The following is a 14,119-nucleotide window of genomic DNA, read 5'->3' on the forward strand; positions in this document are numbered from 1 at the left end:
TTCTCCTAGGAAGCGGAGAGGCCTCAGAGAAAAAGGAAAAAAATAATTATCTCATTTGCTTCTCCTGCATTGTGGTCACATGTGGAATGTATTTGCAGATTGTTTACCCACAGGTGATTGTTTCATTGGCTTCTGCTGTGAGTTACTTTGACTCATTGGCCAATCAGTGCCAGGCTGTGTCAAGCTCTCTCTCTGGAGAGAGTCACGAGTTTTAATTATCTTTTTAGCCTTCTGTAAGTATCCTTTCTGTATTCTTTAGTATAGTATAGCATAGTATAGTATTCTTTAATATAATATAGTATAATAAAGTAATAAATTAGCCTTCTGAGAATGTGGATTCAAATGCATCATTCCTGCCTGCCACAGGGGTTGCTTGCAAATACAATACAGGCCTGTCAACCAGACCCTGGCACTGAGTGCCATGTCCAGGGATGGTGACTCCACCATCTCCCTGGGCAGCCTGTTCCAGCGTTTAACCACCCTTACTGTAAAGGAACTGATGTTGAGTAGAATGGGTTAGGACGCTGATTACTGCCCAGCTCCTGAGTTGGCCTATTCAGCGCTTCAAAAAGCATTTTTAAGGCTCCCTCCAAGATTTGCAGTAGAGATTTTAACAAGCCTGGAACAGGGACTTGAGAATCCTCTGATCCAGAAAAATTGTATCTTTGATTCCACCAGCATATGACTTTTCGCCCAAGCTATTCCTGTCTAAACTTGCTACAATATTTGGAGGGTATTACAGACACTAGTAGAACAGAGCAGGTTTAATGCTTAGAGTGTTACCCTGTACTAGATGCCACCTTCCTCCTTCTGTAAGCTTGAGCTGATCTTGTGCTGGACAACATCCTGTGATCACTTGCTGGTGATGCCACTGTTTCAGATAACATTTCATTCATCAGAGAAAGTGCCTGTGAGACTCTGATTCTGTGATGCTCAGACAACAGGGCTCTGCAGAGAAATAGTATTACACATTACCTCATGCTGTCCCTCATTTCACTACAGTGAGTTCTGTAAGGACACATGAAAAACATTTTTACAAGATTTCACAGAAAATATACTAACCCTTTAAGATCATCAGCAAAAAGTTAGAACATTTCTTACCGAAGGCTTTGAGAAAATGAATGAATAAATGTTGGAGAAAGAAAACAAACAATAATATTTGGAAAGCAACAAATACAGTCAAAGGATAAAAATGTTCAGAGTTTTCCTAAACGGTAAAGAAAACATGAATTATTTATGCTTTTGGTTGAAATTTCATTAATATCTGAAGTTTCATAAGCAATATAGTTGAAACAACCTCTACATCTTCCTCAGGACTGGAAAACTAATATAAAAATAAGGATTTAAAAGCAACTTACTTGTCTTTTTCTTCTTTTTTCTTCTGGAAGACTCTAATATCCTTTGAAGTAGGATTATGATGCTGTTTAAGAAAGTATAAAAATCTTTAAATAATTATGTACTCTGGTCTCATTCCAGTCTCTCACTCTCAAAATGTACTCACTTACTTGAAAATTACTGCTTAAGAAACTCTTCAGAAAAAAAAAAACCAATATGACAGCATATGGCCCTACCAGGAAATTCAAGTAAGATTGTGTCTATAATTTTCCGTTCTAAAAAAATACGCTGATATTCTGCAGTCCATACCTCATATGCTTAAAATACTAACATTCTTAAGGAGACGCCCTCACAGTCAAGCTCAAAGTTTCAAATGGCCTCACCTCCCATTTCCTAAAATTCAGTAGTGCTCCTAATAACTGATATATAAAACAGGACAAGGTTGTACTTTGGCCTGTGTTTGCTAGAGTACAATTTGAAGTCTTTAATTCTTCTTAAAAAGAAAAAATCCAAACCAAACCCAAACCATCCACTGAAAGCACAGAATCCCTCCAGTAATAATTTCAGGAGAAAAGCCCATAGCAAAAGCATCAAGTGTATATTAATGGGCTGACAACACAGGAAAGGGAGACAAGCAGGACCCATTTTTCTTAAATCACTTCTCTCCACACATGCGCAGAAGACCACCCCAGTTCAATTGTTTAATCTTTTAGGGGAAATACTTTATTTCACATAGATCTTTTTCTCAAAGTGAATACAATTGCACTGTTTAGTCACAGGGAACTTGTGTATGTTACATATTTGTGGCTTGGGAGTTAAAACAATTAGAGCTTCAGCCTGCAAGTATTTACAGCATATCCTGAATTCAACAAGTAGAAAGTATAGGAATATATTTGGTGTTGTTAGGTCTCATCTCCCGTAATTCAAAAGCTTCCTGTGAAGGCATCCAGATGGCAGATGCATATTTTAAGAGTAAATACTGATTGGAAAATGTCTTCTGAACTACTTTTGTATGGTTCTTCAAAAATTTTCTATTATGTCCAGCACAGGAAAATTTCCAGATAAGGCCATAAATGTGTTTTTGCTAATAAAGTTAAAATGTACAAAATTCTGGGAGTGGACTGTTCATTGAAATCAGCCCTCAACAAAATATTTTGTAAGATACTTGACATATATGGCATATTCTAGCATCTCTGCTGTCCCCTTATGATTTTTGCATGCACCCCTGTGTGGGTGAATGACTGTGACAGCTGCCCTCAGTATCCTGCCATGTTTGTAAAGGATGCTGGCATCTGAACGCTGCTTTTTAAATTCTCTGGGAGGGGTGTGGGAAGATGAAACGAAGTGTAAACACATCTTAAGAACTGTTGCAGCTGTCACACCCTGGAAAACACATCCCTCATCAGTGAATGTTGCAGCTGTATCCCTCACAGTCAAGGGCTGCCTGCATCCCTTTGTAACAGCCACCTGCAGCCAGTGATCACCACTGCAACCTGTGAAGAACACTGGTGTATTTACTTACCTGGCACAACTATGGCCAGCTCCAGCAAAATAAAATGATACATGTAGAAACCCTACATTACAATAGGAAAAAACCCCCTACCACTCCCAGCCTTTATATTATCTAACCTGAATAATCAACACTTGTATAATAAGTAACAGTTACTCTTCAATACACCTGTTATTCTTACCACATTCTTTCTCAGGTTGAATGGATGGTGTTCTTTTTGTCTTTGTTCATCTAGTTTCTTCAAATATTCTCTCATTCTTTCCTTTTGCTTTCTTTTCATCCATGTTTGGATCTCTTTCCTTTCCTTTTCTGTTCTTTGAGAATGCCCAGAAGCAGAATCAAGAACCCTGAGGGCAGATGTAAACAGGAAATAATATAGCACATCCTGTAAATTGCAAACCATGGCAACTACATGATATAACATGTAGATATGTGTGTTAAAATTCTGACACAGCTGGAAGCATAAGTAATGAACAAGATGGGAAATTTTCTTTTGTAAACTTTTACTAAATAAAATCCTGGTAAACAAGTAATTTCCAAGACATCTCCTAAAACTTTTCTTTTACTTTTCAGCTATATTCAGATAATAGAATTAGAGCTTAAACTGGTGGGAACTGTGTCAGCAATACAGCAGACTGGTGACCTAAACAGCTATATTTTTTTGCCTTGTCAGCAACTGATATCACAAACTGCAGCTGGAAACAGCTGTCATTTTGACCTCTCTCAGGAAAGAACACAGCTGATTTTATAACTGACAGTCAGGGAGGTGAGCATGACAAGCAGGAATCTGGGGCTCAGAGTTTCTGAAGCTGCTGTGCCACTGGCAGGAAATTTCTGTTCTGTCTTTCAGAAATGCTTTAAAAGACTTTTGAAAAGACCCGAAGGTCTGAACTGAATCTGCTGTATAAAACCAGTTCTGCTGTACTGAGCAGAAGAAGGAACAAGCAAATGAGAAGGAAAAAATTTCAAAAGCAGAATACTAGAAAACAACCAGTACATTTGACAATAATGACCTGTAGATTTGTGGCGATTACAAGCTCTAATACTAGTCCCATTAACACCAAATCACATACATGCTTCCATTGTTTACAGGGTGTGAACCACAAGAATAACCAGGGTTAAAATGATTTAAGCAACACACAACAAAAACCAGTCATGATATTACCTAAAGGTTTTCATAGCCTGTGTTCTTGCAAAGCCCAGCTCCAGCAGAGAGGTGTCACTTTCTATGACACGATCATTCCCAATGTCAGTAACATCACTTGGACCAGCAATTTGCAGAGGATCTTCTAAAGAGCTTGATGTTAGGCAGGGAAAAAAAAAAAAGCTGTTATTAAATTAATGTAGAACATTCCTGTAAAAACAACAAGTTAAACCTCTTCTTTTCATACTTAAAACACCAACATCCAGGTTGTTTTACGTAGAGCCTTTGGACTGAATATTCTTTCCCCACATCTCCACTGTGTTAGTACACTTGAGTCAGCTTTGATGAGGGGACATAAGGAGCAAGACCTGATTATCCCAAGAGAGGGACAATCCAGAACTGAAATGCTTGAGCTCTGCTGTGGTGGTCAACATGGCTGGAAACTGTGCTACCAGTTTCAATGTTACCCAAATCTCAATGACCTTCTGAGCAAGAATCAGTGTCAGTGAGAGAAGAGCTTCACCTAAATTCTCCCCAATTCTTTCCTCTCTTTCAATCAGTTGCTCCCAGTAAAAAACAAATCTCATCATTTAGGACTACAAGCTGTCAGTGTCTGCTATGGGTGTCTCACACCCATACTCCACCTTATGTAATTCCTTCCTAATCTACTTCAGTCACAACAACCAGCAACCAGTTCCACTTAAAATACTAGAAAAATAGGATACACCATTCAGTTCACTGCTATACTTCAAGCAAAGCAATAAAGATGAGTAATGGAGCAGAATGACTGGGAAGAAAGGAAACCAGCTACTCTTTTCTACTGGATTCAGAAGACTAACAGTAGCTAAAAGTAAAAATATATATGTTGGACCATTTTATTTAATGCACGTGCTCTTCCCAGTTTTGAAATCTTCCGTCTGTTGCTTTAAACTTTTCACACAGTAAGACTTAAAAAAATCTTCTGATGACAGCTAGCCTTCATGGAAAACTACCCACAGCAATTGCATGTATTTTGCTGAAAGAGTGGTTTGCAAATAGGAGAAACAACAAATGCACACAGACAAGAGCACCATCTACATGAACAATTCCAGTACTTTTAATTAGAGAAGAACTTTGAATGCTTCTAGAGCTTTTGTGAGAAGTAAATCTAACAGGCACCATCAAAGTCAGAGTAAATGCCTGAAATTAGCCAACAGAAGGACTTTTATTAAGCTTGAACTTATACTTGATTTTTGTGAAGTGATGATTCCACCCTAACAGTCACATTTTTTGTAAACTGTCAATAACATCTCAAAATACATACCCAGAACATAGATCTCTGCATATGTGAGAACCTGAAACAGAAACACTCCTTGTCAGTAATATCTTTGCACTTGTACAAAGATAGTGTGTACTTACACGCTAATCATACATATGTTAAACAGCCTGTGGGATAAAATACAGAAATATGGCAACCTCAATTGACATTTGACAGCTGACATTAAAAATAAATTAATATTGTACATAAGCTTAACAGCCTGTAAGACAACATGTCACTGACTGCCAGGTGAGCACAGAGGCTCCAGAGAGCATTAATTAATGGTTCCTGGCTTTGTGGGTAGTTTTGCTAAGACGATATCATCACTGTTGACAATCTTCTGCCATGACCAATTAACTGGAAATAGTGTTTTCCAATTAATTATACAGTGTTTTTGGAAAATTAATGATTGACACTTACTTGAGGAATCCAGGTACTCAGAAGAAGCTTGGAATTCAGAAGATGCAACTGAAGAGCAGTATGGCTGTCTTGGAAGGAAGAGCACTGCTTCCTCTCCTAAACTAATCTCTCCATCTCAAAAAATTATAGTTGTAACTTAGTATCACCTATAGTTTTCTTAGCTTGGAAATAAAAAGTTTATACTTAGAAAACTCTATTACTGTTTTCAAAACATAACTGGGTGTGTGTGCTATTTGAGATTCACTTGTGCTGTATACAGACACAGGAACAATGCTTTAATACCTTTTAAGACAAATCTTAAAGTGGTGGCTATCAAATGCACATTCGCATGTACAAAGCACATACCACTTCTGGAAGCCTGACTGCAAGCAATGCAGGCAATACAGAGAGAAAACAATACAGCTGCACAACTGCATTTTAACCTCAGGCAACAGGTTGCTTGCAGAATGATTTTTCATCCTCCTTTTAATGCTACTGCAGTCTTCATAAGAGCAAAAATCAATTTATCCTCAGTTTTCAAAATGATTAAACCTAACAAAATAATCTTTTAGGACAGAGGCAGTAATAAATCAATTGATTTTGCTGATGCAGACTGGATTTAACAGAGAGATCACCCCTCTAGACACAGGTAGATGACAGAGATGGTGAAGACAGCTTTTGGAGGAAGCTTTGAGTGTTCTGTGATATCATAGTTATTTATATTCACTAAGGTAAATAAATACAAATCAGCACAGTGATGGGTTTCAGAAACAGACCCTATAGCTGACTATTTTCTTTCATTGACAGCGAATTTGAGTGCAAGTATGATTCAGTACTGAACTGTTTTCAAAGCTTAGTGATACTGTTATGTCATGTAACAAACTCATTATCACAGCACATCAGTGAAGCCACTCTAAATAATGCAATCTAGAAAGACTCATGCCTGACTTTAATGAGCTCATTCACATTATGTAACATTCTTTGTAACAGCCATGAGGAAGTACTACAGCATGAAGAAAAGGTTTACTTATTTTTAGAAGATGCAAAGGGGAAAAATATGCAATAAAGATTATACCAGAAGGTGACTTCAGGCTGCTGGGAAACTTAGAAGCCAAGGCTGAAGAGGCAGAAGAGTGTGCATCCACTGTAGTAGAACTGGGCACTGGATATTTCAAGTTTAAGCTCTCCTTTTGATCATCTATAACATCTTCAAAAATCATGCCTGCCAAATGATGTTCTGATTCTGTGGAAAAAAACAAAATTGTACTTAGTGTAGACCAATGGTGAACCCTCAAAATGCAGAAACTATCGTATGTCTTGGTTAGTGGCATTTTAACTTATCTGTCACCTACAACAGCCTGGACCTGGACCAGCTGTGCCTCCCTACGGAACGGCACTTCCAGGGCTCTGCTGTGTGAATCGGTCCTGCATACACAAAGGAAATTACTGGACCAGGAATTGCTCTGGGTGAGTCTAAAGGACATCCTAAATATCGTCTTACGTATGATTACAGATATAGCCATGATTTGGTTCCACCACTTGGCTTTGCCTTAACCCCATAAGCAGATTAGACTACGTTCTTGGCATAGTCCAGTAGCTATAAGTAGGTTCTACATAGTTATTTGTTAGATAAACAATAAATCATTCAATACATCTGCTCTAGTAAACACTTGAGCTAATGTAAGGTTTTAATAAAACCAGTAGACATTATAACTCAATATTCAGATTGGCTATCTTTAATTTTGTTTTTCTCTGGTATTTTTGGTTCGTATTTCAGTAACACCATTAGGGATTGCGTTAAATGTCTGTGGTAACTAAAAGTTATTTAATATGCATATTCTGTGGTAAATTTATTATCCTTCTGTTAATTGGACATACCAGCACCAATGACTCCAGCAGCTTCAAAGACTGCAGGATGAGCACCAAGGTCAGAATCAGCAGCCATTTCAAAATCTTCTATGAGCTTCACTAACTGTAAGTGAAATCCAAAAACTAGGTAATGATACTTCCTACAAGGTATTTCTGAGACTTACACCACAGATATTTATGCAAAGTCCACTTTACATATATTTTTCTTGTCATAATCTTTCCAACATTTTAATGCAGTTTTCTGACTGAAAACAAACAGTTTTCAGGAATCAAAGTAGTCAAGTAGATTAATTTCATGTAAGAATTACAGTCTTCTGGATACTTACTTGAGAAAAATACATATAAACTCTATTATTTGTTTGAACAGTTTTACTTCTACTGATCACATTATGTTTAAAGTAACTGAAGTTTTCCAATATGTATCTTATCTAAAACCCAAAGATATTAAAATACTTCCATCATCTTCATAAGTCTGAAGTTTCAAACCAGAAAATGAAAACTAAAACTAAGCCAGAGTGAGACATTTTACTGACCATTAATCTCAAAAAGAACATATCTCAAAAATTATACGTAATACATGAGAAATTGTTATAATAGGAATGACCAACAAGTATGAACTTTAAAAAAAAAAAAGACCCAAAAAAAAGGAATTAAAAGGAATTTTCTTTAGGATTTGGCTAGGTACCTAGAAGTTTTAAAACCCAGGTGCTATGAAATGCTGAAACTAATACAGGATATATCAAAAAATTTTCCCTACAGGCTTTTAAAAAATCTGACTTAAATAACAACCTTGACAAAGAATATAAGTGATTAAATAATCCACCTGAGTGTAATAACTGTAAGTGACACAATGAGGTCTTTACATTTCTGTGAATCATAGAATACCATGAGTTAGAAGAGACCTAAAAAATCCATCGCAGCACAATTTTATTTTAATTCCATATTAGGATTTATAAAGATGGCCAAAGTGCAAGTATTTTATGAAACAAATTGGATCAGCTTCCAGAAATAGTCACACAGTATTTTGCAGAGGTACAACTGCAGAAGTCTTTGCCAAAAAAGGCTTCCTGCTCAGCTTGAACTCAGTTACACAGAAATTAAATATGTTCTGCCCATTCACTAGTAACTTCACCATTCTTGCCAACATTTGTCCATTGTAAGCAACCATGTCAGCCAACAGATTCTGCACTAAATATGAAACAACATTGTATATACATATATATAAAACTTGTATTATAATATAGATAATATTTATATTATATATAATGTTACAAATATATATATATATATTATTCTCAATATCTTTCAACAGACACTAAGCAGATTTGAGAACACATTGTTCCAAAATGGAAGTTTTGTCTTTAGTTAAAAAAATAAACTGTTTAAAAACCAACAGTTAGTACTCACCATTTTGCTGTTTCTGAAATCCTGCTCCATATTTTCTACTATGTTCTCTAGTACCCGTGTATGTTCTGCCCATTCACTAGTAACATCACCATTCTGGCCAACATTTGGTCCATTGTAAGCAACCATGTCAGCCAACAGATTCTGCACTAAATATGAAACAACATTGTATATACATATATATAAAACTTGTATTATAATATAAATAATATTTATATTATATATAATGTTACAAATATATATATATATATTATTCTCAATATCTTTCAACAGACACTAAGCAGATTTGAGAACACATTGTTCCAAAATGGAAGTTTTGTCTTTAGTTAAAAAAATAAACTGTTTAAAAACCAACAGTTAGTACTCACCATTTTGCTGTTTCTGAAATCCTGCTCCATATTTTCTACTATGTTCTCTAGTACCCGTAATTGCATATCCATTTCCTTCTGCTTTGTGGAAAAGTATTCTTTTTCAATTAGTTTGGGTGGAAGCCCTGAAGAAGGAAGAGTTCCTCCATCTTCATGTGCTATGTTCCAAGTTACAATATCTGTAACAGAATCTGACTTATCTTTCTTTTGCAATTTGTCTGACATATTCTTCTGATGATCATCTTAAAATAAAATTAAAAAAAAAAAGAATGCACCAATATCACTGAATATGCCACAAGTGCCTAAATACTGCAAGTAATCAGGCAAAAATATGCCATACCTAATAGGGTGTTTTAGAAGGCAAGAATCATTACAAAAGAAGTCAAATGTATCGATGTTGATGTTTAAGACTAAAAAAACCATGAAGTTAATTGGGAAAAGGCTTCAGATTTTCTGTGGGAGTATTACAACAAAAGAGTATTACTTTTTCTTGGATTTAGAACTGAAATGGTTTACCTTGCTTACAAAGTGCCTCAGGTGGATCTGCATTAGTAACAGAAGCTGCTGTGTGATGAATTTTTGCAGTAGATGGAACTTCAAGCTTCTCATTCTCCTGTTCAGCAGCTATCTCTTCTTCAGACTCAGGTTTCATGGGCAAATTGCTAAGCATGTCACTGTCTTCAATGTCAATCACACTGATATATTCCCGTTTATGCTAAACAACAAGATAATGAAGAATTATACAGTATGTGTTTTGAATGAGCTGCTTATAGTGCATTGTTCTCAATTTCCTGTGTTAACCTCTTGACATTTGTACATGAAAGGCTTTTTGTCTTGGGAACAAAATAAATACAATCTTCCCTACCATATTACACAACTCACTCATGCAGATACAAAGAACCCAAATTCATGAAGACAAACAGTACACTTAAAATGGGTTTAAGCCATATGTACATTAGATCACTAACCAAATCAGGTGCATCTGACAGAAGAGATGGTAAAGGTTTCTCATTCACTTCAGCGGGGAAACTCAGGTTTAAATACATGTCTGGCAGTAGTATCTCAGAGGAACTGGATGATTCTACAAGGAAATAATAATAGTCAGTATTACATTTACAGTAAAAGCCACAAAAACTTCAGACTATTAGGAAACAGCTCTGCATTCTCTAGAAGATAAGAAAAGCTTTCACTAAGCTGCCATCTAGATTGCTATTAATATCTAAATCCCTCCTACTTAGGTAAAAAAAAATCTGCATCTTTACTTAATCCAAAGAATTAGATTACTCAGATAGAAACCTCTAATAAAACTATCTGCAAATGAATCATGTGATATAGTAAAATTATCTTCAAACAGAAAAACATTGTTGAATTTTACAATAATGGAAAAGTTAGTATGCTCTCTTGGTACCACAGGGAAAACAGCTGGGTACTGAAATCTATGTAATGTATTTATGGAACAATGCTACTGCAACTCAAATTCATGTGATCTGTTTTAACATCCCACTGATCAATTCATTTGGTCTACATTACATCAAAACTAAAGTGGCCACTAAAATCAAGCTAAAATCCAGTTTCAGAAAGTCAGATAAATTAGCATGTTATTTGCACCCTGCATTAAGCTGTCTCAGGTACAAGACCCGTGTTAGAACAGTAACACTTTTATAGACTTCCCAAACAACAAAGTGGAGAAAGACTGCAGCCATACCTGATGCAGGAACAGATGTGACCAGCTCGTTTTCTTGAACTTTGGAAACCTCATTTCCACCACTGATCCCATGATCCTCATACGATTTGAGCACTTGATTGGGAAAAAAAAAAGGATCAGAATACATGAGTTTAAGTAAAGATATCAATGGCATTATCTGAGCGTTTCTGATTTGCCAGTTCACAATCAAAGAAAAGTGGGGGAAGAGGCAAGGAAACAATTTCAGTCAAGTGTGAAACATTGTCTAAAATGCATTTAGATAAAGTCAAGTTAAAACAAACTTTCAGTAATATTTTAAATTATAATTAACTCCTGCTTTATAATTTATATTCCGTTGTTTTCTGCTTTAATTCTTTCTGAAACAAGAAAACTGCACAATAAACTCCTTCCCCTTTCAAACTTGTTGCATTTTGAATGGATCAAATAGCACAACTAATCAAGAAGCAACACCAGGAACAGTTGGTTTCTGTAGATCACCTGTGTGGCACTTACCTGGGTCAGTATTTGTACTTGCATCTTGGGTTTCTGCTGGTTTTTTTCCTACAGAAGCCAAATAATGTAGATCTGCTGAGGTAATACTTGCTTTATTCATTGCATCTAAAATGTGATAATACAAAATAGGTGTTTATTCATGATATAAAAATTAGACATCTTTGAAAGTAATGATACTAACACACAACTATGGACTCCAACATTTTCTTACTTGTATTTATGACAGGTAATTTTACTTTGTCTGTAGGCATATGTCACAAATGACTCCAAGAAAAGTTCATGCTACCAACTTTATGTGAATAAACAACTAACACCTACAATGTTACACTGAATTAAAAACCAAAATTCAGTTTAGATATAAGATTTTAAATTAAATATTTTAGTATGATGAAAAGTAACAGTCTGCTTCACATTCTAAAAGGAGGGGAGTAATATTCATGACACATATATCTTAATTTCTTTATTGTTGTTTCTACAGAGTTGGTATTTCTTTAAGGCCAAATTTCAGAAAATTGATTGCATTTTGTCCTGTGACAGAACTGAATATTGTCATGAATTAACATATTATATAAAGAAGGAAATCTTTCCACAGGCCTGGTCTTCGTATTGCAGGCTAGAAACATTGTGTGCATTGAGTTTCATTTACAAGAGCCCTAAATTTTGTGTAATTAGAATATGTAGGCAAATAATGTTGGAATAACATCTTTAAAAAAATATTTTTAAAATTTAGGATTGGAAATGTTTACAGAATTATTTTGATTAATCACATGAACAGAAATCACTGTCAAACACAGCTAATTAGATTAACTTGACATACTGCTATTATTTCATCAACTCTATTGTTTATAAATATAAACACAAGATTATCACTAATTTTGAAGAAAAATTAAAATACTTCTAAAATTTTTGGGAAAACTATTCTGAATCTTCAGATAATTCATGTAAGATCTTAAATTTGCCTGCACCTCTCTCCATACCAATCCCCCCAAAAAACGAGTGTGTCCCAAAATTCTCGACACCTGTTGTACATCCTGAAAGGTCTGGGGAAAGATCCCATAAGCCAGAAAGCTCTATTGCCCACAGACCATATTAGCATAGTTTTGAACACATGGATTATTGTGGCTTTACTGTGAATTCTAGCAGACTAATGCTCCTTGATTTTTTTTACATTTTATTTGAGTACTCAAAGCATTAAAAAGACTTGTACTTGCCCATTGACATGAGAAAACCATCTTGAACATAAGATGTTGATTTTGGTTTGTGATCCTAATATAAGGAAAAAAAGAAGAACCATCTTTAAAATCAGTTCCAGTGCAGATTAAAGGCTTTCTTGGTGACGTTAACTATCCAATATACCTCATAAAGACCTCATAGGAGTAATGATTTGGGTAAAAAAAGAAATAACTGCGACTTACTTTTCTCAACACCTATTTTAATTCCTCTGATCTAGTCCAATTTAGTGGAATTTACTGACTATGTAACATTCTCTTATGTACCTTGGGGTGACGTAACAGAAACTCCTTATTCCTCTTTGAGTCTACCCTACCTCTGTTGTACCCTGAACATCTCCAGGTCTGGTGAGGGTCTCCAGCTGCTGTGCTGCAGTGCAGTCACAGAGAAAGTATGGTATGGATCAGAAACATAGCTTTGGATAGTGATCCAGCATTAAACTGGTAGTGTTCTAGCTTGAAATTTGGTACTTGCAAGGATAAACCCCAAAAGATATCAAAAAGGCCTAATCAAAACCCAGCTTGATGAGGAATTGCTTTTTTCAGAGTTTGGACTGAGACAAAACTGAGATTCCAATGCATCATTACTCTTACATTGTCATACATACAGGCCCACAAGGAAAGAATAATGCCTGGGTCACTTGCCTGGGTCACTCTGTCACTACTAGGAAAAACTATTTTTTTTTTCATTTTTAACATTTTTGTATGTATTTACTACAAATTTACATGCAGACTTATAGCCTATCAAAACAAGCTCATGTTCCAGAAAAAAAAATAGCAACCCTGGAATCCTTTATAATAATCGGTCTCCAGTTTAGAGAAAATGCAAGTATATGAATTAAATATGCACACTGTTTGTAGGCTAGAGCCTGCAAGAGAAGCATATTATTGTTTGGTTTATAGTTTTCTTCTTTCTTTTCTGCTAATACTTGAATGGAAAAGGCTAAGGGCTAAGAAAAAACCATAATTCTATACCCCAGTCTCTGATTCAGAAGCCACTGCCATGTCACTAATACTGATGATGGAGTCGTCTGGACGGAAGGACACGCTTGGTTTCTTCTTATCCTCCTTCTCCTTCAGTTGCTTCTTACTACGCCTCCTTTTACTGTCAACATATTAATTGCAGGTAAAGAGTAAGAAGTGCTCTGAAATAGTAGCAATACCTATTGTTGTTTTCTAGGAAAGATTACTACTAAGAAATAAACACTGAAATAAAGATTGGAAAAGATAAACAGCTGCTGCATATAGATCAGTTCAAATCACAATTTCTGCCTGCTTGAATAAAAATGGTGTAGGAACCCACAGAAATACCAGCAGTAACACTAAAATGTATTAATTGTCTAATAGCCTATTTATATTCAATATAA

General features: G+C 35.7%; 1 protein-coding gene across 7 annotated transcripts in view; it reads right to left on the bottom strand.

The window, feature by feature from the left end:
• Positions 1-14,119, bottom strand: part of CPLANE1 (ciliogenesis and planar polarity effector 1) — a 59,038-nt gene that overhangs the window by 4,047 nt on the left and 40,872 nt on the right. For 6 of the 7 annotated variants that reach the window (XM_039709872.1, XM_039709876.1, XM_039709875.1 and 3 more), the window contains exons 36-50: positions 13,728-13,857; positions 12,735-12,789; positions 11,524-11,628; positions 11,032-11,124; positions 10,295-10,407; positions 9,843-10,041; positions 9,327-9,568; positions 7,564-7,657; positions 6,761-6,928; positions 5,707-5,820; positions 5,293-5,323; positions 4,011-4,142; positions 3,027-3,192; positions 1,359-1,420; positions 784-948 (exon numbers count right to left, since the gene is read on the bottom strand). In XM_039709872.1, coding sequence (XP_039565806.1) covers positions 784-948; positions 1,359-1,420; positions 3,027-3,192; positions 4,011-4,142; positions 5,293-5,323; positions 5,707-5,820; positions 6,761-6,928; positions 7,564-7,657; positions 9,327-9,568; positions 9,843-10,041; positions 10,295-10,407; positions 11,032-11,124; positions 11,524-11,628; positions 12,735-12,789; positions 13,728-13,857 — 1,869 coding nt within the window. The remainder of the gene's footprint in view (positions 1-783; positions 949-1,358; positions 1,421-3,026; positions 3,193-4,010; positions 4,143-5,292; positions 5,324-5,706; positions 5,821-6,760; positions 6,929-7,563; positions 7,658-9,326; positions 9,569-9,842; positions 10,042-10,294; positions 10,408-11,031; positions 11,125-11,523; positions 11,629-12,734; positions 12,790-13,727; positions 13,858-14,119) is intronic. The other variant, XM_039709877.1, reaches the window with a different exon arrangement.

The sequence above is a fragment of the Passer montanus genome, unplaced genomic scaffold (genome assembly GCF_014805655.1).
Source record: "Passer montanus isolate IOZ18808 unplaced genomic scaffold, ASM1480565v1 scaffold22, whole genome shotgun sequence".
In the NCBI taxonomy this organism is placed as follows: domain Eukaryota; kingdom Metazoa; phylum Chordata; class Aves; order Passeriformes; family Passeridae; genus Passer; species Passer montanus.